The sequence below is a fragment of the Oryctolagus cuniculus genome, chromosome 5, assembly GCF_964237555.1.
Source record: "Oryctolagus cuniculus chromosome 5, mOryCun1.1, whole genome shotgun sequence".
Lineage (NCBI taxonomy): Eukaryota > Metazoa > Chordata > Mammalia > Lagomorpha > Leporidae > Oryctolagus > Oryctolagus cuniculus.
In genome coordinates this window covers 139532745-139560539 of record NC_091436.1, presented here as the reverse complement: position 1 = coordinate 139560539, position 27795 = coordinate 139532745, and the positions used below count along the sequence as shown (strand labels likewise).

General features: G+C 61.6%; 4 protein-coding genes across 6 annotated transcripts; 3 read left to right on the top strand and 1 right to left on the bottom strand.

The window, feature by feature from the left end:
• The first annotated feature begins 813 nt into the window (after positions 1 to 813).
• GTF2H4 (general transcription factor IIH subunit 4) lies at positions 814 to 6275 on the top strand. 2 transcript variants are annotated; one of them, XM_051854875.2, is made up of 14 exons: positions 814 to 1034; positions 1645 to 1787; positions 2085 to 2189; positions 2813 to 2944; positions 3254 to 3350; positions 3444 to 3532; positions 3747 to 3858; positions 3982 to 4050; positions 4233 to 4316; positions 4535 to 4667; positions 4837 to 4967; positions 5495 to 5542; positions 5661 to 5739; positions 6002 to 6275. In XM_051854875.2, the coding sequence occupies exons 2-14, from the start codon at positions 1648 to 1650 to the stop codon at positions 6172 to 6174; spliced, it is 1392 nt and encodes a 463-aa protein (XP_051710835.1). In that variant the 5' UTR covers positions 814 to 1034; positions 1645 to 1647; the 3' UTR covers positions 6175 to 6275. The 2 variants fall into 2 exon arrangements, with proteins under 2 accessions (XP_051710835.1, XP_051710836.1); XM_051854876.2 differs by having other exon boundaries at positions 861 to 1034; positions 1701 to 1787.
• Positions 6276 to 6407: 132 nt separating this feature from the next.
• On the top strand, positions 6408 to 16950 carry VARS2 (valyl-tRNA synthetase 2, mitochondrial). 2 transcript variants are annotated; one of them, XM_051854872.2, is made up of 30 exons: positions 6408 to 6533; positions 6976 to 7207; positions 7310 to 7391; positions 7488 to 7588; positions 7851 to 7972; positions 8054 to 8120; positions 8209 to 8306; positions 8870 to 8951; positions 9087 to 9206; positions 9570 to 9681; positions 10073 to 10161; positions 10962 to 11052; positions 11273 to 11400; positions 11510 to 11613; positions 11736 to 11817; positions 12055 to 12131; positions 12220 to 12295; positions 12539 to 12644; positions 12774 to 12844; positions 12969 to 13094; positions 13257 to 13361; positions 13488 to 13556; positions 13638 to 13716; positions 13857 to 13984; positions 14099 to 14251; positions 14975 to 15181; positions 15868 to 15979; positions 16101 to 16276; positions 16430 to 16558; positions 16644 to 16950. In XM_051854872.2, the coding sequence occupies exons 2-30, from the start codon at positions 7004 to 7006 to the stop codon at positions 16743 to 16745; spliced, it is 3198 nt and encodes a 1065-aa protein (XP_051710832.2). In that variant the 5' UTR covers positions 6408 to 6533; positions 6976 to 7003; the 3' UTR covers positions 16746 to 16950. The 2 variants fall into 2 exon arrangements, with proteins under 2 accessions (XP_051710832.2, XP_051710834.2); XM_051854874.2 differs by lacking the exons at positions 6408 to 6533; positions 6976 to 7207; positions 7310 to 7391; ... (1 more) ...; positions 7851 to 7972; positions 8054 to 8120 and having other exon boundaries at positions 8206 to 8306; positions 8797 to 8951.
• Positions 16951 to 20062: 3112 nt separating this feature from the next.
• Positions 20063 to 20932, bottom strand: SFTA2 (surfactant associated 2). The gene is made up of 3 exons (XM_008262695.4): positions 20708 to 20932; positions 20369 to 20457; positions 20063 to 20256 (listed from the first exon to the last, which is right to left on the bottom strand). Exons 1-3 carry the CDS (start codon positions 20892 to 20894, stop codon positions 20170 to 20172), a joined length of 363 nt encoding a protein of 120 aa, XP_008260917.3. The 5' UTR covers positions 20895 to 20932; the 3' UTR covers positions 20063 to 20169.
• Positions 20933 to 22668: 1736 nt separating this feature from the next.
• On the top strand, positions 22669 to 27070 carry LOC108177416 (uncharacterized). Its single transcript, XM_070074936.1, has 5 exons — positions 22669 to 22727; positions 22862 to 23533; positions 24185 to 24307; positions 25588 to 25688; positions 26766 to 27070. The coding sequence occupies exons 1-5, from the start codon at positions 22669 to 22671 to the stop codon at positions 26966 to 26968; spliced, it is 1158 nt and encodes a 385-aa protein (XP_069931037.1). The 3' UTR covers positions 26969 to 27070.
• Positions 27071 to 27795: the final 725 nt, after the last annotated feature.

Genomic DNA, 27795 nt, shown 5'->3' with positions numbered 1-27795 from the left:
CACATATGGGATGTCGGCACTGCACGTCGTGGCTTAACCTGCTATGTTTAAAACTATTTATTAAAGGGGCCGGCACCCCATATGGATGCCAGTTTGTGTCCCAGCTGCTTCTGGTCCAATCCAGCTCTCTGCTATGGCCTGGGAAAGCAGTGGAAGATGGTCCAAGTCCTTGGGAACCCTGTACCCATATGGGAGACTCATAAGAAGCTCTTGGCTCCTGGCTTTGGATTAACATAGCTCCAGCCATTGTGGCCAACTGGGGGAGTGAACCAGCAGATGGAAGACCTCTCTCCTTATCTCTCCTTCTCTCTCTCTGTGACTCCGCTTCTCAAATAAATAAATAAATCTTAAAAAACCAGCCTATTTATTAAGGTCTTCTAACTAAACAGGGATTGGAAGCATGCTGAAAGACACTAAGACTTGTTGAATGCCCGCGAGTCAAGGCGCGTGGGATCGGGGTAGCAGTCAACTCGCGAAAGCGCTTACGCGGGGGACCTCTGACCTCAAACAATCTAGTTTTGTGCTCTCCAAGTGCCTCCCCACCCTGCCTTTTGGCGCCCTTCCACCAAGAAGCCCTCGGGGCATTTCTCTCCAGGTCCCGCCTCGGTCCACGCCGTTTAGAAGCGCCGTTAGCAGCGTGGGCGGAGAGAGGCGCGGAACAAAATGGTCCGACTTCTGGCGGCCCGGCTCGCTCAAGGGCCAGCTTGTCTCCGCCCGGCTTCCTCGCGCTGCCTTTCGGGAGTTGTAGTCAGAATAGCTTCAGTTTGCTCCGAGGTGCGTAGGGACAGGACTCCAACTCCCAGTACGCCCCGCGGCCCCCGAGTGCAGCGCCTATTTTCATCCTCCCCACTTTTCCACTCCTCTTCCTTTCCTTCTCTTCTGTTTTCCCCATTCTGGGCTGCTGTGAAATCCCTCGTTGCTCTCCATCTTTTTCTCTCATTTCCTGACCATCCTTTCCCCCATCTCCGGGACATCGGCTCCGTTTAAGTGACGGCTGGAGACTCGGGGCGAGTGAGGGGGGTCGGCACAGAGTGGTGAGCGGGCCCGGGAGGGCGGGTAGACGGAGGTAGAAGAGAGCAGAGAGGGGTGGGGAGTGGCAGAAAAGTCGGGGAGAAGAAGTCGGGGAGAAGTTAGGGGATGGGACGGTGTGGATCGGGGTGGACGCAGTGAGGTAGACTTGGGGGAGGTGGAAGTGGTGGGTCTGGATTTGAGCAGCGTGGAGAGCAGAGGTTTGTTTTGCCGTACCTCGCAGAAGAGGGGTGCGAAGTAGAGGATGGGGAAGACGGACAGAATTGGAGCTTGCAGACTGCTCTGCAGGAGGGGCGGAGGGAGAGAGTGGGCGCAGACAAGGTTCTTTGCTACCGCTTAGCTAAAGAAGACAGGTCGTTGCAACCAAAATGATTTTTGCAAGTAGAGGCCAGTTAGTAACTTGGAAATTGAGGGAAGTCTGGAGTGGTGGGCAGAAGTGGGATGAGGAGGCAGGAAAGAGGGGAGGCTGGTCAGGTTTGGAGAGACAGCAGGAGATAAATGACCTGGGAACGGACACCACGGGTATTACTGTGGGGACTGATGGATCTGGAGTCAGAGGTCAGGGGTGACCCTGGTGTGGATCGCGGGGGTGTGCGGCTAACACTTGTCTCTCAGGTGATGGAGAGTACCCCTTCTAGGGGTGGACTGAACCGGGTGCATCTACAATGCAGGAATCTGCAGGAATTCTTAGGGAGCCTAAGCCCTGGGGTTTTGGATCGATTGTATGGGCACCCTGCCACCTGTCTGGCTGTCTTCAGGTGAGGAGTTCCCTTCACGGCAGCAACTGTGGTGGAGAAATGTGGTAGGGCTGGCAGACGGCAATGAGTTATCCTGGGCAGAACCGTAGCAGCCTGGCACGGCTTGGGAATTACTCCAAATTGATGCAGATGGAACAGATGGGGGTTCTGGGGACAGCAGGACTGGTTAAGATACGTGTGTGTGTGTGTGTGTGTGTGTGTGTTTCTGGTGAGATGAGATGTTTGAGAGGCATGTCAGGCAGAGATAGAGATAGAAGGCAGCTTCTGGTTTTGATTTCTGACCTCTACCCTCTGCAGAGAGCTCCCATCTTTGGCTAAGAACTGGGTGATGCGGATGCTCTTTCTGGAGCAGCCTTTGCCGCAAGCTGCCGTAGCCCTGTGGGTGAAGAAGGAGTTCAGCAAGTGAGTCTCGACGGCACTCTCAGCCAGATACAAATTTCTCAGCAGCTAGATTTCTCAAACTGCTGTTCTTTGGCACACTCTCAGGAAATACTAATAGGTACACCACAAAGCTTGCATGCTGTGTCTTCCTTCTTGGAGAGTTGTGATGTCTGTAGCAAGGTTCTGAAATTTGTGTTTAGGGGCTGGCTCTGTGGCGTAGTGGGTAAAGCCACCGCCTGCAGTGCCGGCATCCCATGTGGGCTCCACTTCCGATCCAGCTCTCTGCTATGGCCTGGGAAAACAGTGGAAGACGGCCCAAGCGCTTGGGCCCCTGCACCCACGTGGGAGACCCGGAAGAAGCGCCTGGCTCCTGGCTTCAGATTGGCCCAGTTCTGGCCATTGAGGCCATCTGGGGAGTGAACCAGCGGATGGAAGATCTGTCTCTGTCTCTGCTTCTGCCTCTCTGTATCTTTGCCTTTCAAATAAATAAATAAATCTTTTTTTAAAAAGGAAGAAATTTGTGTTTAGGAGACAGTGACTTCACTCTGAAATGGTTCGGAAGAGGCAGAAGTGGAGCCTGTGTGGGCCTCCTTCGTTTTGTTCTCGGGACACCCACTTAGCACTCATCTCGGCTTCTGTTCCAGGGCTCAGGAGCAAAGTACGGGGCTGCTGAGCGGCCTCCGGATCTGGCACACCCAGCTGCTCCCTGGAGGCCTCCAGGGCCTCATCCTCAACCCCGTCTTCCGCCAGAACCTCCGCGTCGCCCTTCTCGGTGGGTATGTCACTTCCATCTCTTCCTAAGCCAGCCCAGGGGGACAGGTAGTTCAGCTGCCGGAGGGGGAGCTCCTGGGGGGAGAGGGAACTCCTGGAGGGGAGAGGAGACTCCTGGCGGGGAGTGGGGCTCCTTGGAGCCTTGCGGGGCCCACCTTTGAGAACTCCTTTAGGGAGAAGTTGAATCAGATACAGCTGCATGGTGTAGGAAGTGTCCCCTATGCATGGCCCTTGAGGTAAGGGTGGAGAGGGGGCAGACAGGCAGCAGGGAACAGAGCCAAGGTTCCTCACCTCTTGGTGCGTCCTGGCCTTAGGGGGAAGGCCTGGTCTGATGACACAAGTCAGCTGGGACCCGACAAGCATGCCCGGGATGTCCCCTCCCTCGACAAGTACGCAGAGGAGCGATGGGAGGTGAGGCCCCTGGGGTTCTGCGGTTCTGCGCTCGCGCCGCTGCATCTGTGGCTCGCAGAGGCATCAGCCTCTGTGTTGTCTTCTGCTCTGCAGGTGGTCTTGCACTTCATGGTGGGCTCCCCGAGTGCGGCCGTCAGCCAGGACTTGGCCCAGCTCCTCAGTCAGGCTGGGCTCATGAAGAGGTGAGCAAGCTGGAGGTAACGCGACTCCCTGCTCTGCCGTCTCTTTGGGTCCTTGGTAAATGGTGTCTGGAGTGGGACCAGGTTCGAGGGAGTTGACTGCAAAAGCAGAGCTGGGTCCAGCAGAGCCTAAAGACACCAGGCGGGAACCGGAGAGCGCTGCTGGCGGTGACGGTCCTTCCCTGCCTGTCCCCATCACTGCCCCCTGCGTCTCTAGTGCCGAGCCAGGAGAGCCCCCCTGCATTACCTCCGCCGGCTTCCAGTTCCTGCTGCTGGACACGCCCGCCCAGCTCTGGTACTTTATGCTGCAGTATCTGCAGACCGCCCAGGTGAGGAGGCCTGGGGCCCACCCCCCGCTCGCTCTGCCCAAGAGTCTGCCGCCCACACCGGTCTTCCCCTGCTCACACCTGCTCCCTCCTAGCTCTCTTCCTTGTCCCCCCTCCTCTCCCTAGAGCCGGGGCATGGACCTCGTGGAGATTCTCTCCTTCCTGTTCCAGCTCAGCTTCTCTACTCTGGGCAAGGTAAGCCAGGGGCCGAGGCGGGGAGGCGGGGGTGGCAGCAGGCTGTGGGCCGTGCAGCGAGAGCGTAAGAAGCAGAGTGCACGCCGGGTGACCAGACGTGGGGCAAGGAAGGAGGAGGAAGGGTGACGGGCTGGGCTGGGAAGGGTGCTGTGGACGCCGCCGGCCACTGTCTTTTCCTCCAGGATTACTCTGTGGAGGGTATGAGTGACTCCCTGCTGAACTTCCTGCAACATCTGCGTGAATTTGGCCTCGTCTTCCAGAGAAAGGTGTGAGCACCCCGGCCCAGGCCTTCTGGGGAGGAAGCAGGGTGCTGTGTCACCTTGGCCTGCGAGAAGAAGCGGGGGTTCCAGGGCAGAGGCTGGAAGCAGTTGGGTCCATTGGGGGAGAGGAGTTGGGCCTTGAGATTCTGTGTACAGATGGGAGCTGACGTCTCAGAATAGGAAGTGGGGCGGTGACACCTGACACAGGGCCTCTGCCTTTCCAGAGGAAGTCCCGGCGCTACTACCCCACGCGCCTGGCCATCAATCTCTCATCTGGCGTCTCTGGGGCTGGGGGCACTGTGCACCAGCCGGGCTTCATTGTTGTGGAAACCAACTACCGGCTGTATGCCTACACAGGTGAGGCTGGGCGAGGGCCCCTGGAGAGCAGGCTGGGAGGGTGCAGGAATGCGTCTGTGTTCACGGTCACTGGGCAGTGCATGGAGCTCTCGGCCACGTCTTGTCACACTGGAGGGACGAGCGTGCCCGGGAGCCGGGGCCTCACCCGCTTGTCCTCTCCCTGCGTCAGAGTCGGAGCTGCAGATCGCGCTGATCGCCCTCTTCTCCGAGATGCTCTATCGCTTCCCCAACATGGTGGTGGCGCAGGTGACCCGGGAGAGCGTGCAGCAGGCCATTGCCAGCGGCATCACGGCCCAGCAGGTATCCCCGGCACTGGGTCTGGGACAACAGGCAGTGGTGCGGTGTGTGAGCAGAGCGCTGGGCACGCGAGGCGAAGTCCAGCCTGCAGGAGTGGGAACGGGCAGACCCCTCGGGGGAGAACACAGAGGGACTTGTGTCTCGGCACCACTGCCTGGCCGCGGGGGCTGGGCTTGCTCTCTCCTCCCTGATTCCTCTTCTGGTGAGTGACAGCTCTCACCTCCCTGGGCTGCTGGGAGCACTCAGCAGGAGAGCAGAGCTAAAGCATTAAGCTCAGAGCCTGCCTAGCAGTAAGTTGATCAAAAAGTAGTAGCTGTGGCTATTTTAAAGAAAAAAACAAGTTAATGGAAAGGGCAGACTGCAGACTTGACCAATAGAGAGGCTGTGGGCGGTGCAGTAAGGGTAACAACAGGTGAACAGGGGTGGGCGGAGCCGACAACAGGGAGGTGGCCCTGGGGCTTTCTAGAGAGAGCGGCTGTGCTCTGGCGACAGTAGGTTCAAGCCCTCTCGCCATTCTTGTCTGTTCTCAGATAATCCACTTCCTAAGGACAAGGGCCCACCCAGTGATGCTCAAACAGGTAAACACAGGCACCCTGGGCACTTGGCAGTGAGATGGCGGGAGAAGTCCCCCCAACCTGGGGACCAAGTGCAGGGCCAGTGTCCCTGAAACCCCTCAGCCAACTGTTGTCCCCGCAGACCCCCGTGCTGCCCCCCACCATCACGGACCAGATTCGCCTGTGGGAGCTGGAAAGGGACAGGCTGCGGTTCACGGAGGGTGAGTGGCGCTGGGCACCGGCATGAGGGACGGCAGGCAGTTCAGCCTTGACGGGCTGAAGAGTTCTCCACGCATGTCACCTTGTGTTTCCTGCACGGAAAGCTGGCAGGCCACTTGATTTTGGGGCAAGCGGGCACTAGTCAGTAGACGTCCCCAGTCAGGGCAGTCTGGATTTTGTGGGAGCTGGGCACACACTAGTGTCAGGCTGCCACGGGGGGGACCCCCGCCTCACGTGCTCGCCCTCCGCTCCTGCGCACCCCAGGCGTCCTGTACAACCAGTTCCTGTCGCAAGTGGACTTCGAGCTGCTGCTGGCCCACGCGCGGGAGCTGGGCGTGCTGGTTTTCGAGAACTCGGCCAAGCGGCTCATGGTGGTGACCCCGGCTGGGCACAGCGACGTCAAGCGCTTCTGGAAGCGGCAGAAGCACAGCTCCTGACCGGACGCGGGCGGGCGGCGGGCGGGGCGGCCCCACAACTCAGGTGTTTTTTTTTATTTATGCATCGGGACTTTTCTTGTTCAATAAAATCGTGAAAGTGAGCCCCTTGGTCCCGCGCGCCTCTCTGCAAGCCTTCGCCTGTTCCCGGCGGCGAACTCGCTCCTCTCGCGCCGGCAGCCATTGGACGCGGCGGCGGTGGGGGGCGGGGCCGAGGGAGTGGCCGTGCACGCGCAGTGCGTGAGGGGCGGGCGGTCTCTGCGCGCAGCGTGATCGCCGGCCTGCTTCCAGGGCCAGCTTCGCTGGTGCCCCGCGTCCCTGCCGCCGCCGCGGGGCGCCCTGGGATAGCGGCGGGGTCGCCGGTGAGCGCGCGCCGGGGCGGCCCGGGGGAGGTGGGAGGGGCTGCGGGGCCGGGGCTCACGGGGAGGGGTGGCCGGGCCGCGCGGGCCGGGGACGCTGCGGGCGGAGACCGCGGTGGGCCCCCTAGGGCGGCTTGTAGGCGCTGCTGGCCATCGTCTCCCCGAATCCCCGAGTCTTGCCCCTCCGCCATGTCGCAGAGAGGCGTGGGCGCGGGGAGAGAGACTCAGACCTTGCCCGACACGAGCCCGGGTCTCCGGGGGCCAGGCCGCTGGCCCTGTCTATACCACGCGCTCTCGTCCACCGGCGGGAGGCGTGGTGTTGGAAAATACTTAGGAAAACTGGTGCGAGCGCGAGGCTTGCAGTGAGGGCTGGGGGCGTGGCCCGGGGGCTGTGCCGCTCCCCGACTCCCGCACCCTCTTCACGTGCGCCGTCTCTCCGGAACAGATCTTGACCCCTCTCCAGACAACTCCCGATGCCTCATTTGCCTCTGGCCTCTCTGAGACCCTCGCTCTGGGGTCTGAGGCCCCCACGGGGCCTCCGCAGCCTCCATCCCCTTTCTACACAGTCAGAGCCCCATCATGGACCTCCCGTCTCCCGGAGGAACCGAGAGGCCAAACAGAAGCGCCTGCGGGAGAGGCAGGCGGCGCTGGAGGCCGGGACAGCCGGGAAGGGCCAGGTTAGGGGTGGAGCACCTTGACCCCAGGCCCCTGAGACGGGTGGGAGGGGGCTAGAGGAGGCTGGGCCGGGATTCCAAGCCCCTCCTGCTGCCTCCTTTCAGTCACCTGCAGAACCCAGGAAGGCCTGGAGCCCTAAGGAGGTGGTGCTGTATGAAGTCCCTACGGAGCCCGGGGAGAAGAAAGGTAACGGTGGCGTGCAGATTCGGCTCTCCCGCTGTCGCCAAGGTGCAGCCGGGAAGGAAGTTCAGGAGGTAGTGGAGCTCTCCTCTGCTTCCACAGATGTGTCGGGGCCCCTGCCTGCTGCCTACAGCCCTTGCTACGTCGAGGCTGCCTGGTACTCGTGGTGGGAGCGAGAGGGCTTCTTCAAACCAGAATATCAGGTGAATACCTGGGAGGGAGTGGTGCTCAGTGGTCCCTGAGCAGGACAGGAGCCTCTGAGTCCCGCTCGCCCCGTCCAGCTTGTCTGCTTCAAGCCTGTGGTGTCCTGCAGATTTCCCTTGGCAGGTTCCTCCTCCCTTCCCCGTCTTTCCTGTTAGCTGCAGGGCAGTTCCCTAAGATGCTGTCTGCCTTGAAGACGCCAGAGGGTGCTGTTCCCCCAGCGAACGGCCACCCTCTCTTGCCTTTGCCTCTGCCTCCTCCTAGGCCCAGATGCCCCAGACCACAGGGGAGACGTTTTCCATGTGTATCCCGCCCCCCAATGTCACTGGGTCCCTGCACATCGGCCACGCACTCACGGTGGCCATAGAGGATGCCCTCGTGCGCTGGTGAGAGGGGCGTTCCCGGAGGGGCTGTGGACCGTGGGCGGATGGGTGCCCAGGGCTCAGGCCAGGATGCTTCTGTTGCAGGCACCGCATGCGAGGGGATCGGGTGCTCTGGGTCCCTGGCTCCGATCACGCAGGAATTGCTACACAAGTAGGCCCTGTCCCCGCTCCCTTCTCGGGTGAAGACGGTCTCTTCCCCACAGAGGAGCCTCATTCTGTACCTGCTCCTGATCCTGCAGGCTGTGGTGGAGAAGCGGCTGTGGACGGAGCGGGGAGTGAGGAGACACGAGCTGGGCCGGGAGGACTTCCTCAAGGCCGTGTGGCAGTGGAAGGCGGCGTGAGTGCCAGGCAGGGCTGCAGGGGCTGGGATGCCAGGCTGCGGCCCTGCTTCCCGTCGCTTACTCTCTTACCTTAGAGTTCTCAGCTCGTCCCAGGGCGGCCCCACCCTCCCTGGGGACAGGCGCTGGAGCCCCTTAGCACGTGGTGGTGTCTGCAGGCCTCGTACGAGTGTGTGTGCACGCTGCGTGTCAGAATGTCTGCTCCTGTATGTGTGCGTACACGTGGACGCCTTTTCCTCTGCTCATCCCTTTCCCTCGCCTGGACTTCAGTGTCCTCACCTCCCCTGCTTGCGCATTCCCACCTGCCAGTCCCCGTGTGATCACCTCCGTGCCCCCACGCCGTGCTCGCCTGGCGCCTTCTCCACGCTGCTTTCTTGGACTTGCACGTTGGCTGCCGCCGCGCGGTGGATCCTGTGGGTGCTTATGCCTCTCTCGGTGTCACAGAAAGCCCCCTCCTGGGTCTGTCTCCATTAGCTTTATTTTTGACAGCGCCTGGCACTGCTGGGGGCATGGCCGGGCCCGGGGCCTGGGAAATGCTGACAGGGCTGTCTTCTGGGCACAGGAAAGGTGGCGAGATCTGTGAGCAGCTGCGTGCTCTGGGCGCCTCCCTGGACTGGGACCGAGAGTGCTTTACCATGGATGCCGTGAGTGTCCCACACGTGTCCCTGGGGGTTGTGGGTGTTTGGAGGTCTTCAGATGTGGGAGCTGGGGACGCCTGGGTCCCGGGATGGGCGATGGGCTGAGGAGGGCTTTTGAGGTGGACACTCAGGTCATTCCAGGGCTTCTCGGTGGCTGTGACCGAAGCTTTCGTGCGGCTCTACGAGGCAGGGTTGCTGTACCGAGGCCGTCAGCTCGTCAACTGGTCGTGCGCCTTACGATCAGCCATCTCTGATATTGAGGTGAGACGGGGAGAGGAGCAGGTGGTAAGAACTCTCAGGCCGGGTCATGGAGCGGTTAAGATTCCAGGGGCGGACTGCTTGGATTTGAACCTGAGTGCTGCCACCCACGGCCGAGTGGCTTTGGGCCGGCTGTTCAGTCTGTTTGAGCCTCAGCTTCCTCGGTCCGTAAGTTAGAGATGATGGCTCGCATGTGTCCGTTCCTGACTGTGTCTGAGTGCCTACGGAACACTTGCTCTTCCGGTGGGGTGGGGGAGGGGCGGCGGTGGAGGTGGCTCCTGAGCGATCCGGATGTGACCAGTGCAGATGTGGCTGTGAGCTTTGCAGAGAGGCTGCTGCATCACCCGGCCTCTCTGACCCCTCCAGGTGGACAGCCGGGCCTTGCCTGGCCGCACCGAGCTGCAGCTGCCCGGCTGCCCCAGCCCTGTGTCTTTTGGCCTGCTCTTTTCCGTTGCCTTCCCCGTGGATGGAGAACCTGGTGAGTGAGGCTCGCCCGGGCGGCCGCTGTTGATTGGCACCTGTCTGTGTCCCACGGAACCTTGGCAGCGGGTGTGAGGTCCTGGGCACTTAGCTTGGGTGTCCCGGGAGAGGCAGGAACGACACACCTGGTCGGCGCCCTTTGGGAGCTTAGTGTAGTTCTGCAGGCGTGTGCTACCCGGGAGAGATGGCCGGTGCTAGCCCGTGTGCTCTGGGCACCCAGTAGAGTTCTCCTTCTGTGCTTGTCCTGTGCGTGTCATCTAGGCGTTCCTTGGCACCGCTGCCTCTCGGGCCTCTGGTCATGAGCTTCAGGAAAGCCCGAGTCACCCGAGGGCCTGCTCCGTCCTGCGAGGGTGGTGGCCGGCCCTGAGCACCTGAATGTTTCTCTCCAGACGCCGAGGTTGTGGTGGGAACCACGAGGCCGGAGACGTTGCCCGGAGACGTGGCCGTGGCTGTTCATCCCGACGACTCCCGATACACAGTAAACACAGAGCGGGCTCCCCGTGACCATCGTCTCCAACTCCCAACTTCTACCCTGCCAGCTCCTGCTCTCCCGCTTCTGCATTTTCCTGAGGCCTTCTGCGTCTCGGCTCTGCCTCTGGCTCTGATGCTGCTCCCTCCTCTTCCTGGTGACTCTCTAGCTCAGTGGGTAACCAGCTGTGACCCGTACACCAGACCCAGCCCGGTGCCTGCTTCTGAGTGAGCTGTGCTCATTAGTTTGTGCCATCTACGGCTGCTGTTATCTATGTAATCTTTTTGACTTTTAATTCCATTAATGATTGCTTCGTTCATTCAAAAGGCAGAGCAACGGGGAGAGAGATTGTTAGATTTTTTGCCTTCACCTGGTTCACTCCTCAGATGGCTACAATAGCCGGGGCCGGGCCAGGCTGAAGCCAGGAACTCGATTCGGGTCTCCCACATGAGTGACAAGGACCCAAGCACCTAGGCCCTCCTCTGCTGCCTTCCCAGGTGCATTAGCAGGGAGCTGGATTGGAAGTGGGGCAGGTGTTGAGAGCGCTGGCGGAACCCGCGGAGCCCCACTCACCTGTACTCTTTAACTGGTGTGGTAGCAGAGTGGAGTAATTACGCGGAGGCTGGATTTGTCTCTTGGTCCCAAAGCCTGAAATATTTCCCTTCTGGCCCCTTAAGGAAAATTTTACTGATCCGATTGTAGCTCTTTACCTTCCGGTTTCCACCTCCTGTACCCAGGGTTCTCACACCCCAGCCCAGACCTCTCACCCCCCACACAGGCTGGCCCTGAGCCTTCTTCCCTCCCTCCAGCACCTGCACGGACGACGGCTTCGTCACCCCTTGACCGGAGAGCTTCTGCCGCTCATCACCGACCCTGCGGTTCAGCCGCACGTGGGCACCGGTGAGTGCAGGTCGCGCGCTGGCGGGGGGAGAAAGTGTGCACGGAGAGGGGGGGAACTGGGAGGAGGAGGAGAGGGTGGGAGGATGTCTGAGCAGGTAGTGGGGCAGGAAGGGAGGCAGAGACAGAGGAGAGGGGCGTGGAGGGGTGGGCCATGAGCACGCATCGGGAACCGCACACGCCAGGCTCAGTTCCCGCGCTCATCACCGGTGTGCTTCCCCAGGGGCAGTGAAGGTGACGCCAGCCCACAGTCCCGCCGACACCGAGATGGGCGCCCGGCATGGCTTGAGCGCCCCGAGTGTCATCGCGGAGGACGGGACCATGACCCCCTTCTGCGGGGACTGGCTGCAGGTGGTACCCGCCTGAGAGCTGCCCCACCCTTTGGGGGAGGGGCGCCTCTGCCCTCCTCCCCTCTCCCACGTGAGGCCTTCATCTCAGCAACTGCCACTTCCTCTCCAAGGGTCTTCACCGCTTCGTGGCCCGGGAAAAGATTGTGTGTGCGCTGCGGGAGCGGGGCCTGCTCCGCGGCCTCCAGAGCCACGCCATGGTGCTGCCCATCTGCAGGTACCCCCCCACACCCTGAAGAGAATGGCGCAGCCTCGGAGTGGCAGTGGGAAGGGAGTGCAAGCCCCGGGGGGAGGCACAGGGCCTGGGGGGGCTCCAGGCCCAGCGCGTCCCCCTTTCAGCCGGTCCGGGGACGTGGTGGAATACCTGCTCAAGAGCCAGTGGTTTGTCCGCTGCCGGGAGATGGCCGACCGAGCTGCCAAGGTGAGGCTGCCTGCAGGAGGGCCCCTGGGAACTGGAGTGGAGAAGCTGGGGAAGCTGAGGGGAGCTGTGGGGGCGGGGACAGGCTGCCTCGGCCCCTCCACTCAAGCCCAGACTCTTCCCAGGAGGCTTGGGAGTCCCTTTCTGAGTCTTACGGCCGCCTCAGAGGCCGCCCGTCCCAGCGCCGGCGGGTGGGTGGCTGCGGGAAGGGAAGCCTGGCTGAAGGCCCTCTCCCTGCAGGCCGTGGAGTCCGGGGCCCTGGAGCTCTGGCCTGCCTTCCACCGGAAGAACTGGCAGCACTGGTTTGCCCACATCGGGTAAGGGTGGAGGGAGCGGCCATGGAGATGGGGTGGTGGTGGGGGAATCCCTGGTCACGCCGAGGTGTCACGGCTGTCCTCCCGGCAGGGACTGGTGTGTCTCCCGGCAGCTGTGGTGGGGCCATCAGATTCCAGCCTACCAGGTCATGGAGGAGCACCCCAGGGTCGGTAGGAGGAAGCTGGCGGGAGGGCTGGTGGCTGGGCTCAGCGGGAGGGCCTCCACCCTTTCCTTTTGGAGCTGCCCTTGGTGCTCTGTTATGTAACCTGGGTGACTGCGGGGCAGAGCCCGAGGGGCTGCAGCTCACCAACCCCACCCAGGGGCTGCCATGCTGAGACCATGTGCAAGCCAGCGGGCGCCTACCCCTGGTGGTTCGGTCTCCTCACTGCCTAACCTGTGGCTTTTGCAGGGTGACGGGCAGGACTGTTGGGTGGTCGGGCGGTCAGAGGCCGAGGCCAGAGCGCTGGCAGCAGCCCTGACCGGGAGACCCGGTGCGGAGCTGACTCTGGAGAGGGGTGAGTGCCTGGGTCTTTGAGGGGCGCGGATACTGAGCTGGGGGGAGCTGGGGCTGGAGCGGAAGGTGAGCTCGCTGGGCCCTGCGCATCCGAGGTCCAGCCGTCCCCCTTGCCTGCTGTCTTTCCCAGACCCTGATGTCCTGGACACGTGGTTCTCTTCGGCGCTCTTCCCCTTTTCTGCCCTGGGCTGGCCCCAGGAGGTGAGTGGGCCGGGAGGGAGAGCCTGGAGGTGGGGTGAAGAGGGAGGAGGAGGGCTGGGCCCCTGAGGCTCAGGAAGAGCTGAGGCTGGGGCTCGGCCTCTGACCGCCTGTCTCTTCCTTCCAGACCCCAGACCTGGCTCGCTTCTACCCCCTGTCGCTTCTGGAAACGGGCAGTGACCTTCTGCTGTTCTGGGTGGGCCGCATGGTCATGCTGGGCACTCAGCTCACGGGGCAGCTCCCCTTCAGCAAGGTGCCAGCCCCGCCTCCCGGCTTCCTACACTGGGGTTCTGATTCCCTTCCCACCCTAACCCCTTCCTGTATGGAAGCCCGAGAACCCAAGGGACCCTCCAAGGCACGGCTTGCCCAGCCCCCTCAGCTGACCCCGTTCTTGCCCCCCCCCCCCCCCCCCCAGGTGCTTCTTCACTCCATGGTTCGGGACAGGCAGGGCCGGAAGATGAGCAAATCCCTGGGGAATGTGCTGGACCCACGGGACATCATCAGCGGAGTGGGGCTGCAGGTGAGGACCAGGGCTCTGGCTTGAGAGGTGGGGGCGTGTAGGGAGAGGAGCAGGCTGGGGGACAGCCCGTGACCCTCGTGGAGGCGGGGCGCCCGCCGGGGCCAGTGACTTCCTTCCCAACCCCAGGTGCTGCAGGAGAAGCTGAGAGATGGGAACTTGGACCCCGGGGAGCTGGCCTTTGCAGCCGCAGCGCAGGTGGGGCTGCCCCTCCTCTGGAACCCCGGTGTAGGCCCTGTGGCTGCCTAAGCGCTGCCACCCTTCTTCGTCTGGTTGCAGAAAAAGGACTTCCCTCACGGGATCCCCGAGTGTGGGACGGATGCCCTGCGCTTCACGCTGTGTTCCCACGGGGGCCTGGGTAAGCTCCCCTGAGAGGTGCGGGGGGGGGGGGGCAGGGCGGGGGGAGCCGAGGCCGCCCCCTGTTGTGCAGGGGTCGCAGCGGGAGCCCGGACTTCCCATGCCGCCGGCCATGCACAGACCCCCTGCTCTCCCCTTCAGGGGGCGACTTGCACCTGTCTGTCTCTGAGGTCCTGAGCTGCCGCCATTTCTGCAACAAGATCTGGAACGCCCTGCGCTTTATCCTCAATGTCCTGGGGGAGAAATTCACCCCCCAGCCCGTGGAGGAGGTAACAGGAAAGCTGGGGGCTGGAGGGGCGGGTGATCGTAGGCCTGTGGGCTGGAGAAGGGAGGCAGGGGCGGGGGCGTCGGGCCCCTCAGCGCTGCCGCCCGCCCTGCCACAGCTGTGCCCCTCCTCGCCCATGGACGCCTGGATCCTGAGCCGCCTCGCCGGCGCCGCACAGGAGTGTGAGCGCGGCTTCCTCACGCGGGAGCTCTCGCTCGCCACCCGCGCCCTGCACCACTTCTGGCTCCACAGCCTCTGCGACGTCTACCTCGTAAGTGGGTGTTTCCGCCTCGGTCCGCTGCTTCCAGCTCGCCTTGAAATGGGGCCCTGGGCAGAGCGCGCCTGAGTGCTCCACAGTGACTGTGTGTGCGTGCATGCGCGATCAGGAAAAGACCGGCGACATCTCAGTCCCCTCTTCCAGGCACTGTTGGCTCCCCGTCACCTGGGGAGATGGGGGACGGGCTTCTGGAAAGCAGTGCGACAGTGTCAGGTTGGAAGGCACCGTCTGGATGGGTGCTGTGCGGGGCCTGCCGAGGAGAGCAGCGCTCTGGAGAGCAGGGCTTCTCACACGGGCCTGCGGCAGAATCACCCAGAGGGACCATCGCTGGCGACTGCCCCCCCCCCCCCCCCCCCCGCCAGGGCAGCCCAGGCAGCCCTGAGAACGTTCACTTCTTGTCCCTGGTGACCCGGATGCCACTGGCTCTGGGCCGTCGCCTTGGCTTACCGGATCTCCATCATATTAAAAACCCTGTCCCCTTTGATAAGTAAAACATACGCGTTTTTCCTAAATTGCACATGCCTCTGGAAATCTGATTCTCACTTCCCTCTGGGTGTCGCTGCCCCAAACTTTCCCTCCTGGTGTGTTGGGGGTGTGTTGTCCATTCCCTCCCTCTAGGACCTGCCCCCTGGACCTGGCGCACCACACTGGCAGGGCAGCCACGCAGGGGGAAGGGTGTGGCCGTGGCCCCCTCTGACCGGCTGGCTCTCTCTTTAGGAGGCCGTAAAGCCCCTACTGTCACACTCGCCCCGGCCGCAGGGGCCCCCTCAGGTCCTGTTCTCCTGCGCTGACCTGGGGCTCCGCCTCCTCGCCCCGCTAATGCCCTTCCTGGCCGAGGAGCTCTGGCAGAGGCTGCCCCCCAGGCCTGGCGGCCCGCCTGCCCCCAGCATCTCCGTGGCCCCCTACCCCAGTGGCCACAGCCTGGTGAGTGATGCGCACCGTACATGGGGCAGGGCTGCGGGTGGAGGGTCTGGGGCTGGGAGGTCGTTGTCTGGTGGTTTGTGCCCTGCTGTCAGCCAGCGGGAGGGCGGGGTGCTCCTGCAGGGTCGCTGGGGTCACTCCAGGGCCTTGGGGGCAGTGTCAGCCGAGGGGTCTCCATTGCTACAGTGGTGCTTAGCGCCTGTGTGACTGCCTCGGTTTGTCCCGTCTGCAAACAGGGAGCAGTGGGAGTCCGTGTCATGGCTGTGACAGGTCAGGGGAATTAGTAGCAGGGTGCCCCAGAAATCTCAGTGTGGCTTTGATCCCTGCAGGATACACACTGTCAAGGCTCCCTAGTGTTATTGGGAGTTACAACTGTTGACCTTTCTTTTATACTTACTTGGCTTGGTGAATTTGGAATGATACATTTTAAATTTGAATTTAGTGTGGTTGTCAGACTGTGTTCGGTCAGAGCAACTGAGCAGACAGCCACTGCCGCACACCAAACCTGCTTAGAGGACTCCCTGACCCTCCCATGTGGCCATGGCCCTTGGTTGCCCCTGGTGTGTGGGTCGAGGACTGACCGTGGCCCCGAGGAGGCGGGGGATGGGCCGAGGGCAGGGCCAGGAGAATGGCCACCATGTCTCCCAGGAGCCCCTTGGCCAACTCTGGGCCCGTCCCCCTGCCCCCAGGAGCACTGGCGCCAGCCCGAGCTAGAGCGGCGCTTCTCCCACGTCCAGGAGGCCGTGCAGGCGCTCCGGGGGCTCCGTGCCACGTACCAGCTCACCAAAGCCCGGCCCCGAGGTGAGGCGGGTCCTCGCCCCTGGCTGCCTGCAGGAAGGAGGGGCTGCAGGCGAAGATGGGCCCGGAGTGCAGGGGAGGCGGGTGCCGGTGCTGGGCCCTGACACTTTGCCTGCCTTCCCAGTGCTGCTGCACAGCTCGGAGCCTGAAGAGCGGGGCCTCTTCCAGGCCTTCCTGGAGCCCCTGGGCACCCTGGCTCACTGTGGAGCCGTAGCCCTCCTGCCCCCAGGTGCCGCAGCTCCCTCTGGCTGGGCCCAGGCCCCTCTTGGTGACACCGTTCAGGTCTACATGGAGCTGCAGGTGACCCAGGGGACTAGGGTGTGCGGTGGGGGGAGGGGGCACTGGGAAGAAAGGGTGGGGCAGGGTCTGCGAGGGCGGAGGAGGGGCCTTCCGATGGCCAGGAGAGGCCTGGGTGGGCTTCAGCTGTCCCAGCCTCTGCCTGGTCTTCCCTAGGGCCTGGTGGACCCTGGGGCCCATCTACCTCTGCTGGCCGCCCGAAGGCACAAGCTGCAGAAACAGCTTGATGGCCTCACAGCCCGGACCCCGTCAGAAGGGGAGGCAGAGACCCAGAGGCAGCAACGGGTGAGGCTTGGGGAGGCCACCCTGGGAGCTGACTCCCGCGGGAATGGGGCTTACAGGGTGCTCACCTGCTTCTCGCCTCCCCCAGCTTTCTTCCCTCCGGTTGGAACTGGCGAAGCTGGACCAGGCGGCCTCTCACCTCCGGCAGCTGATGCCAGAGACGCCCAGCTCCCGGAGCGCTGGGCCCTAAGTCACCTCCCACACCGGCCCTCGGGGGCAGACGGATTTGTCCACTGCCGGGGGACCTCACAGACTGTGGTCCTGTCTCCTCATCTTGTGAACGGGAAGCAGGCTGCCGGGTCAGGGTGGCCGTGAGCTCCCTGAGCTGTCGCGTCCCTGCCCAGCCTTTCCTAAGTGCAGGAGTGAGGAGAGTCAGATAAAACTTTGAAAACCTCCATCATGTCTGCCTGTGGTCCTTTTATCCCCTCTGCTCAGCCGTGACCCCTGTGCCTCTGTGGGTCTTTCCCTGGGAGCCTGGCCCAGGGGAACAGGAGGCTGCCTCTTAGCTTCAGGCCCTCGGCCGCGCGGGGTGTGGTGCTGGGCTGTGCCTGCCCCGTGGCAGGAAGGAAGTGCTTTCTAGTGAGGCTGGGCATGGGCGCGTGACCCGGGCTCCACCTGCTTCTGGGATTTGCTGACGATGCCCCAGTGCTGCAGGCGCTTCTGCCTCTGTTGCTCACCGGACCGAAGCTTCTCTGCTTCCCATCCCCGTCCCTGTCCCCGTCCCCGGAGGTGCTGAGAGAAGCAGGGACTCCCTCCATGAGGAGGACTCCCTCCATGAGGAGGACTCCCTCCATGAGGAGGACTCTGGGCGGGCGCACCGGACTTGTGTGCTGTGCCGCCATCTGTGCACCTGAGATCTGAGTGCCAGAGACGCCGCCCAGCTCCCGACGGAGCTGCACACTCGCCTGCCTGCCCCAAACACCTCGTCTCACTCTGGTGGCGTTCAGGGGCTGACCTCGCCGTGCCCAAGTTAACATCCTGTCCAGAGCTCTCAGTAGCTCTTCTGGACGGAGCCACCCTGGGCTGGGTTCCCCGTGTCCTGGGGGTCAGTGCCATTTAATCCTACCAGGGGCCTCTCGAGGTGGGTGTCAGCTCCAATAGAGATTGAGAAAGAAGCTCGGAGAGGTAGCAGCTGGGATTTACCCAATTTCACTTGGTAAATGAGGTGCAGGATCTTTCTGGCAGCTGTAACGGAACTTCAGAGATAATGCTCTTAGATACGATGTGTTGCTTTGTTTGGCTGGGCATAAGCAGTGCAAGGCTCTGAGTAGTGGGCCCCCATGCACACCCCCTTAATCCCTCTGGGCTCAAGGTCTGTAGCTCTGGCCACCCTGTCTGCAGTCCCACGTAGAAGGAGGAGGAGAGGAAAGGGAGTGGACAGTTCTCCCCCAAGGTCAACAGGTATTTCTAGAACACTTGCTATGTGCTGTGCCCTGTTCCAGACACTTGGATTCATCAGTGATTGAAACAAAGTTCTCTGCCTTCTGCCCCTGTGGTACTTTCATTCTTGCAAGCGTGCTCAGAAATAACCTACAAATAAATAAACGACATACAGTCGTCCCCCCCCATATCCGCAGGACCTCCGTGGGTACTAGATCTTTAGACACGTACATAAAGTGGCATAGCATTTGCCTATGGCCTGCTTACGTCTTCCTGTATAGATATAAAGTTAAAAAATTAAAATTTATTTTTGCTTGAGAAGCAGAAAGAGAGATGGAGAGAGAGATCTTCCATTCGCTGGTTCATTCCTCAAATGCCCACAATAGCCGGGGTTGGGCCAGGCTGAAGCCAGGAGCCTGGAACTTAGTAGGCATCTCCTTTGTGGTGGCAGGGACCCACGTTCTGGTCAGATCACCTCGAGATCACTGACTAGTGCCGAGTGAGGGGAGTTCAGCTGGGTTGGTAAGGAAACAGTGACAAGCTGTACATGTTCAGTACAGTCTTTTTTTCCCCTAATATTTTCCATCCATGGTTGCTACAATCTGTAGGTGCAGAAAACGCTGAGGGCCAGGTCACAACTGCTGAGGGGAAGAGAAGGGTAGAACAGTGTAAGGGAACTTGACAGGGGGAGTAGGGGGGTAGGGGGCAGGTTGTGGTATCTAACAGGGGTCAGGGGAGAACCCATTGTAAAAAGATGAGGTTTAATCGGGCGGATGTGGTGGCATGGTAGGCTGGCCTTAGTCTGCAGTGCCGGCATCTCATATGGGTACCAGTTTGTGTCCTGGCTGCTCCTCTTCCGATCCAGCTCTCTGGCGTGGCCTGGGAAAGCAGTGGAAGATGGCCCAAATGCTTGGGCCCCTGCACCCATGTGGGAGACCCAGATCCTGGCTTCAGATTGGCCCAGCTCTGGTTGTCACAGCCATTTGGGGAGTGAACCAGTGGATAGAAGACCTTTCTCTCTGTCTCTCCCTCTGTCTGTAACTCTGCCTCTCAAATGAACAAATGAAATTAAAAAGAAAAAAGGAGGGTTAAGCAAAGGCTGCGGGAGGCGCAGAAGTAGCCAGCTACTGTCTGGGAGGAGAGCTGCCTGTAGAGCGAGGCTGAGATGGAACAGCAAGCAGGCCGGTGTGGGTGGCCGAGGGAGGGAGGGAGGGGGGACGGGGAGGATGTAAGGGTGAGGAGTGGGAGGGGGGATGGGGAGGCTCCTCTAGGACTGTGCTAAGATGATCGTTTAAAGAAAATGAAACGTTGAGTGCCTTAGCCACACTGCCCACACCCAGCGTCCGATGGCCACGTGTGGCCAGCACAGTTACAAAGTCTTCCCATCATCACGGAAAGTTCCATCGGAAGGCACTCGTTTAAGACCCTGTAGCTGGTTTAAGGACTTGGGCTTCTGTCCCCTGCAAGGGAAGCTCTTTTCCTTCCTAGGCAGCTGCACACTTCTTTCTACTTGCTTCCTGCCACCCACAGCCTAATCACGTGGCCACACCTAGCTGCAAGGGAGGCTGGGACATGCAATGGGCCATGTGCTCAGCGGGAACTTAGAAGGCTATCCAAAAGGAAGAGAATGGCGCTCAGGGGAGTGATGAGCCCCCAGCTCTGCCAGCCCCCAGCTCTGGTGAAACCCAAAGCATGAGTCTTGGTAGACAGTTCTTTGAGAAAAGAATCCGGAAACGACCCCGTAGTGATCTCAGGCCTTGAGATCTAGGAACCAGGGTGAGGAGCAGTCAGTTCTCTGCTCCCCCAGCCTCGTGGGGATCCAGGCATCCAGTCCTCAACTTGTCTGGAGGTCTAGAGAGCTTGACCTGTGGCTGTCACCCACCCATTTGTTTCCCTGGGGGCTCCCGGCTACCTGTCCTCAGGGCTAACGAGCAGTCTCCCACGTTCTTGTCCACTTTCTGTGCTCCCCCTTGTCTTCAGGGGCGTGCCTAATGAACCCTCGCTCCCTCCACTTCTCTGAAGGAATAGCCTGTAACTTCGTGCGGTGGTGGTGGTCGCTGAGGGGGTCTGGTAGGCAGGGGCAGGTGCCGCGGAGAACAGAAGGCGATGGATTATAGCAGCAGCAGGTCACTGGTTCTGCAGGTTTATTGGCACTCAGGAGGGCAAGGACCTGATGGAACACAGAGCCGGGGCTCCCACACCTTGGCTGAGAGGGGCACAGGCTCTGGGGGCACTCAGGTTCTGCAGATGGTGTGGCGAGGGGGTCCTGCGTGATGGAGGGTGATGTTGGTCCCCGGTGGGAGCCGGAGGAGGAGGCAGAGCTGGCAACAGAGAGGCTGGTGGGTGAAGTGCTGGCTGGCTCCCCGCTCCCACCCTGGGCCGGCCCTGACGTGGAGACACGCGGCCCCGTGCCCTCCCCTCCCGCAGAACTACCTCCTCAAGCCGTGCGGGGAAGCCGGAGTCGTAGGAGCCGTTTGCCAGGGAAGACTCTTTCAGTTTCAGCCGCAAAGTCAGACCTGGGCCTGGGACACAAAAGTGCAGCTTAACACCCGGCGATCGGGGCTGGGTTCCCCCAGGGCCCCAGGAACTGTCCTGCCCCAGGTTCACTGCACCCCCCGCCAGTCCCGCTGCCTCCACAGCCCCTGGGCAGCACCGCTCAGACGCAGGGGTGCAGCGGCGAATCCTCAGGAGCACAGCCCTGGAGCGCCTCCCGCTCCCTTCTCTGGCCTCTCCTTGCTCTGAGGACCCAGGCGTGCCCCCTCTAGCCCTCACCCGTTCCGTCAGCGCTGCTGAGGAGGCTCAGGAGGAGGAAGAGGGGCAGCCCGCGCCCCATGGTGGCCACCTTCCTTCTCGGTGAGCCCAGAGAGATCGGAAGCCTGGGTGGCCAGGCTTTCTCCTCCCCATCGGTCCTTAGCAGAGGAGTCTGGGGGAACTGGTGGGGGTCGGGGCGCGGGGCCATGGCGGGCAACCGGACTTTCAGGTTCTCCCAGGCTGGTTTTGAGTGCAGGGAGAGAGCTGTTTGCTGGGCTCTTGGGGAAAGTAAAGGGGGCCCCCTCTGTTTACTCAATTCTGTGTCCACCCTTCTCCAAGGCACTCCAAGAGGGGTGGTGCCTGGTCCTGTGGGGAGGGAAGCAGAAAGAGAAGTGGGGACCAGGGAGGGGTCCTGCCCACTGGCGTTTGGACCCCACCCAGGCCTGGGCCTCTTGTGGCTCTTTGGGGATTAATTATTAACTGCTATTAATTTTCAGCATTCTTGCCACCCAAGGGCTCAGGAATGTGGGCCCAAAAGGGAGGGGTGCTTTACACCAAACCCAGGTGTTGTGGCCTCCCCCACCCCCACCCCAGCCTCAGTGGCTCTCCAGGCGACAGAGCTGGCTTGTGGGCGCTTTCATCTTTGCCTACTTCGCCACACAGGTGCAGGCCTGGGTTTCATTCACTCTCCTGGGCCCCTGCCCGGCACACACACTCCCTACACGTGGGCAAGCTCAGAGCGAGTCTGGGACCCATTGAGTTGTTTGCTGCCCAGAGAGGGTCAGCCGCACAGACACAGGAACCCAGCCTCAGGATGCCACATGGGTGTTCAGCAGAGGGTCCCTCGGTTCCCGAGAGCTGCTTGATGGAGCCCCCCCCACCCCCGGGACCTGCACCACTTCCTCCCTCTTCCCTGAGCACCGTCTCCCTCCCCCAGACCCAGTGACACTGAATGAGGAGGGAGGGACCCCGGCAGTGGTGGGGTGGGGTGGGGTCGTCGAGGAGGGGTACCAGGCAAGTCAGGGAGAGAAACCAAAAGCAAAGGCGGGGAGTTGGGGGCAGCACCTGCAGCCTGGATGTCAAGTGAGACGACTGGAGAGCCCCAGGCTTGGCTAAGAGGACAGGGAGGCCACAGTGGTGGGGAGATGGGCCAGAAGCGCTGCAGAGCCAGGAGGCCGAGGCAGGGTGAGGGCAGCGGCTGGCCTATGAGAACAGTGGGAGCTCCCCCACCTGTTTCCTCGCTGGCGCCGCCCACTCTGTAACCATGGCCGCTGCGGCCATGTGCCAGGCTCCTTACCAATGGGACTTCCGCTACTGCCCAGGAAGACCCTTCAGGTCCCTTCACAAGTGCAGAAATGCAGATGTGGCCAGCACCGGCCCGAGAACACACAGCCCTGCGCAGAGCTTTGGGCATCTGGGAGTCTGCACTGTCCTCGAGCCCTCTTCTGCCCTCACCGCTCCCTGCCAAGGAAAGCTTTGTGGGCTGCAGCGTCCAGGTAGGAGATTGGCTCGGGCGTCCAGCACCCCCTGTCCAGCCCCAGCTCTCCTGTAGCTCAGGTGCACAGACTTCAGGCCTGACCATCTCCCCCCAAGCCCAGCTCCAAATGCTGCTTCCTCAAGGGCCAGCATGTCCCAGTCCCCAGCGGTTGTCTTAGCAGAAGGACGATCTTGGGGGAGGACAGCAGGGTCTCCCTGTTCCGAGCACTGGCTCAGACCTGGGGATTGGGGCCCCTGTCTGAGAAAAGCCCAAGGGCCAGGTGGGGGAGTCCTCAGACTCTTACTCATTCTCCTCGCTGGTGCTTCCTGGGATCAGGCTGGGACAGCTTAATCCCTGAGGACGGCTTGGTGGCCTCTCCCTGGGGATGGCGATCCTCTTGTTGATGGAAGCCCTGGCACGCCTGGCTTTCCCGGGACTCGTAATAGGCTCCGGACCCTTTAAAAAGCTGGGGCGATGAGCCTGGCCAGGCACATCCACCAGCACCATGGACGCCACGCTAGTGCTGCTCCTGGGCCTGCAGGCCTTGGCTGTACACGGTCAGACGTGGGCTCGGACGGGAGGTCTGGGGTGGGGATGAGGACGTGGCACCCGGGAAGACAGTCGGCTCTTGTAACCCCATGCTGTTTTTTCTTCTTTGCCAACAGCACAACTGATCCCAGGGGAGAACTTTGATGCAGTATCTGGATACCTTCCCTCCGTCTCTGGGGGCCTCCCCTCCGTCTCTGGGGGTGTCCCCTCCATCTCTGGGGGTGTCCCCTCCGTCTCTGGGGGTGTCCCCTCCATCTCTGGGGGTCTCCCCGTCTCTGGGGGTGTCCCCTCCATCTCTGGGGGTCTCCCCTCTGCCTCTGGGGGTGTCCCCTCCATCTCTGGGGGTCTCCCCTCTGTCTCTGGGGGTCTCCCTTCCACCTCTGGGAGTGTCTCCTCCGTCTCTGGGGATCTCCCCTCTGTCTCTGGGAGCCTCCCCACTGTGTCTGGAGGTCTCCCCTCCGCATCTGGGGGTCTCCCCTCCGTCTCTGGGGGCCTCCCCTCCGTCTCTGGAGGTCTCCCCTCCACCTCTGGGGGCCTCCCCTCTTTCTCTGGAGGTCTCCCCTCTGTCTCTGGGAGCCTCCCCACTGTCTCTGGGAGCCTCCCCTCTGTCTCTGGAGGTCTCCCCTCCGTCTCTGGGGGCCTCCCCTCTGTCTCTGGAGGTCTCCCCTCTGTCTCTGGGAGCCTCCCCACTGTCTCTGGGGGTCTCCCCTCTGTCTCTGGAGGTCTCCCCTCCATCTCTGGGAGCCTCCCCACTGTGTCTGGGGGTCTCCCCTCCATCTCTGGAAGCTTCCCAACAGTTTCTCCCCCCTCCGTGGCACCAGGTGAGATTTCTGTCGCCCTGTCTGTCTCCAGAGAGCCGTGGGGCCCGTAGCTCAGGTCGGGGCTGCCTGTGCCAAGTGAGAGCCCTGAAGTTTCCTGGGTGTCACCGGGCGGCTTCCTCGCGTGGCTGCCCAAGGGTCCCTCCTTCTGGTTTTCAGTCGATTGACCTTTGTTCCCACCTGAGGTTTTTTTCCTTTCTTTTTTTGCCTACTTTGAGGTCATGACAATATTCCCCATTCCAGAAACTTCATCCACTTAGCTTCTGACTCATCCTAGGTTCTGTGTGTGCAGTGAGGCAGAGGTCAAAGTGCACTTTCCCCCCTTATAGATATCCTGTTAGGCCAGACCCGTTTATTTCAAAGACCCAAGGACCTTCCTGGTGTGGGTCCCGTTCTGGGCTGCGATCTCTGCTTCTGTTTGTCAGCTCTCCCTGGTGCCCGGCGCTTGGCGGCTGCCTGGGAGCCAGCCTGCGGTCTGAGGCTGGGCGCCCTCCACTTTTGCCTTTCCTTCACATCGTCTTGGCTAAGCTCAGGCCTTCGGTTTTCAGGGAATCCGTTTATCAGTTTCTACCAAGAACTCACTGGGCCTTGGCTGTGATTCCCCCTTGCTCTGGTGTGCGTCTCTTCCAGCCACTTCCCTCTCTGCCCTCCTAGGAACTATCTCCCCCATCACGGCCCCTGGCGGTGCTCCGACAGTGCCTGGGACATCTGGATCCAATGTGGCTGGGCCAGCTACGGGAGTGCCCACCTCCTCCCCCGGGCTCAGCCCCGGGACAGGTGAGGTGCTCTTCGGTTCAGGCCTTGCTTAGTGATGGGGACACGCCGTGAGAACCCTGTAGGTGATTCCATCGTTGTAAGACTTGTCTTAGAGTGGCTTGCACGAGGCTGGATGGGGTAGGGCAATCCCTCAACGTGACCTCCGGACGCAGCCGGAGACGTGCGGGTGGAGGGCTGCTCCTGGGGTGACGGGACATGGTGTTCTACAGCAAACTTCCTTCTTACGAGTAGGAGCGCCCTTTACAATAATGACAGAAAGCATAGCACAGTAAATGTCTAGACCGGTCCCTTAGCCATTGACCATCACTGTCAAGTGCTGGGTCCCGTGCGTAGCTGTATGTACTGTGCTTTCACGCAAGTGTCTACCCCGGCGTCACCACCGTGGAATGCCCAGTGCTGTGATGTTATGACAGGCCCACAAGGTTGCTGAGGTGACAGGAGTGTTCCTGGTAATCTCAGAGGACCACCCTCGTGCCTAGGGCCCACCATCACCCAAGATGCCATCATGTGACCCGGCACGTGTTTGTGTGGTCATTTACCAGGGAGATGGTGGAAGGGCCGGTTCTCTTCTGCTCTCCATCACCCTCCCCTGCCCCTGGGAGGGCTACAGGGGCAGTCATGCTTCCAAAAGTGGCTTGGGTCTTTGGGAGGTGTCTCTGTGTCTTAAGGGGGTTGTGCTGGCCTCTTGGGCTGGTCAGACCAACAGCCAGATGTCTGGTACCAGATCACCTCCTCGAATGGTTTTCATTTTTCTCTTGGTGGCCCAATCCGTCTGTCCAGAGCAGGAGGCATCCCCTCCAGAGCAGGCCCTGCCCCACTTCTCCCTTTGCCTGCTCCAACCCCCTACTCATTCCTGGTGGGAGGAAGTGGGCATGGCTCTCCCCAGGCGGGAAGTGCGGGAAGCTGGAACAGCAGGTTCTGGTTCTCCCTAGGGACCAGAACCAGGGAGGATCGTGGGAGGAGGACTGGGGCTCAGGGGTGCCCCCAGGAGCCTTCACAGTGCAGAGGCATCGCAGAAGGAGACAGGTGCACAGTGGAGCCTGAGCTCAGAGAGAGGAGGGCTGTGGGTGTCAGAGGAGTTGGGGTCCAGGAGTCGGAGAGGAGGTGACTGGGTCTCCGCGGAGATCCTACTCTCCAGGGGATGGGACAAGCGCAGAGAGATGAGGACTTAGAGCCACAGGGACAGCAGAGTCGCAGGAAGACAGTCGTGGCGGTCCGTGGGGCCGTGGGGGGCAGGAGATGTCACTGCCCCGCCCACCCGTCCCCCCTTTGCTCCTCAGCCCTGAAGCCTCAGAAGGGCTCCGTCCCAGACTGGGCCATCGTGCTGATCACTATCACGCTGGTGGCCGCAATCGTCAGCCTGATGTATGGAGTCAAGATGGTGAGTGAAGCTGATGCCCAAATCTGTGGGTCCCCGAGGCCCGCGGGGGTGGCCCTGGGCCCCTAGGACTCTGAGGAAGGCAGGGCTCGGGGCGGCAGCCACAGCCAGTGGTGCTGAGTGACAGGGAGTAGCGGGGGGGGGGGGAGCCCCGTGTGACTGGCTGAGGGACTTGGGCCTGGAGGGGATGGTGAGCTGCCTCTGGGAGAGGGGCGGGGCTGGGCAGCCTGCGAAACTGATGGAGCTCGCTAGGGGCGAGGCAGGGTCAGGCCTTGGAGTCCCGGCTCTGCCATGAGGACTGTGTGGCCTGGTACAAGTTACTTAATCTCTCTGTGCTCAGGGTCTCTATTAACAGGGATAACGAGAGCGCACACAGCACTTGGTTTGTGCTAGGAGCCGTGTAGGTCACAGGTCACAGCAGCTGTGCGTCCGGGGAGATGGCAGGATCCCTCATGTCACAGACAGGGCCGCCGAGGCCTGGATGAAACGCAAAGGGTGACGCCTGCCTCACAGGGCTGTTGGAGGCTCCTGCGGCCTCCCGCGTGTAGAGCACTCCAGGAGAGGCGCTGAGACCCTGGGTGGCTGGGGCTGGGGCTGGGGCAGTAGTCCACGGCGCCAGTGTAAATAGGGAAACCATCGGAGAGATTCTCCTGTGCCGGCTTGGGGACAGCCGCGCCTGGCGCCGGGAAGAGGCACAGCAACAGTAAGAATGGGCGTTCTCCAAGGGTCCGAAGGCAGAACTGCATCAGGTGCCTCTGGCCACAGTGGCGATAACCCGGGTGAGGCTGACCCAGGGCTGGACTGACAGCGGTGGGCAGATGTGTGCAGAAGTCCTTCGCATGAGGCTGCAATGGCCTCTGGGAAGGCACGTGGTTCTGGAAAAGTCTTTGTGGGCGTCCTGTTACGCACCCATGGACGAAAACCCTTCCTTCATAACCTCCCTGCTTGATTTTTTGGTGATGGTTGACGCAAGGGACTCCATGTTGATTCTGACAATTTTCATAGTGGAGGAGCTGAGGGCTGGGCAGTGGGGTCCCGGCCCCCTTGCTCAACCCGTCCTCAACGTCTCTTGTCTCACAGGCCTGCCAGCTTCGGAGGGAAGTGAACATGGGCTGCGGCTGCACTTCTGTGACCCCTTACAGCTGTCACCAGGAGGCCAGCAGGCAGCACTACTCTGTCAAGTGAAGGGGCGGGACCAGGACAACCACGCACCCCTACCCCTTTGGTCCTCCTCTGCTGTCAGACCCGTCTCCAGGTCCACCTATCCCATTCACCCTGGCTGAGGCCATTTCCTGAGGGTGGATTCTGGGGGTCACCGTCTCCCCCACCCCACCCCTGCCAGGTGTCCCCCACCGAAGGTGTAAGGAGAATCCCCACTCCCGGAGAAGCCCCTTAGCTGAGGAAGCTTCTCTTGGCCACAGGAGCAAGAAGGGGGGTTCCCCTTCACACCTCCTCCATAATGAGCCCCACAGGACCCTCTGATTCATTCCCATCAGGCAGATGGAGGAATCCCCCAAGACCACCCCGGGATGGTGGTGGACACAATTCCTGCTTAATAAACTGGTACCCTCCCTCGCCACAGTCTCCTGGCTGCTATGTGTTTGCCCGGCACAGGGCTTCCTCCTTGGTCTGGTCCCTGCCACTCACCAGTTGAGTGACCTTGGGAAAGTCGCTTCCCCACTCTACGGCTTGCTTGTCCTCACCCTTGAGGTGAGGAGGGCACTGCCAGCCTCAGGCTGGGCCTCCTGGGTGAGGCGTGTAGCACATTCTTCAGCTCCCAAAATGCGCACACCTCTGTGGTCAGCGGGGCTGCTTCCTGGCCGGGCCCTCCGCCTCCCGCTCAGACGAAACAGCCTCTGCTGGCTCTCAGAGACCAGTCTGGGTCTCCACCTGCTCCCAGCTCCGTCCACCCTGGGTGCCGGGCCCTCTGGGTAGAGTTGTGGCTGCAAAAGGCGGGGTGGGGGAGGCGGGGGAGTAGCATGCTCATTCACAAACACTTATTCCAGGGGCAGGCGTTTGGTGCAGCGGTTGGAGAGGCCTGCATTCCATATCCGAGTGCTGGTTCCAGTCCTGTCTGTGCCCCTGATTCCAGCTCCCTGCTCATGTGCAC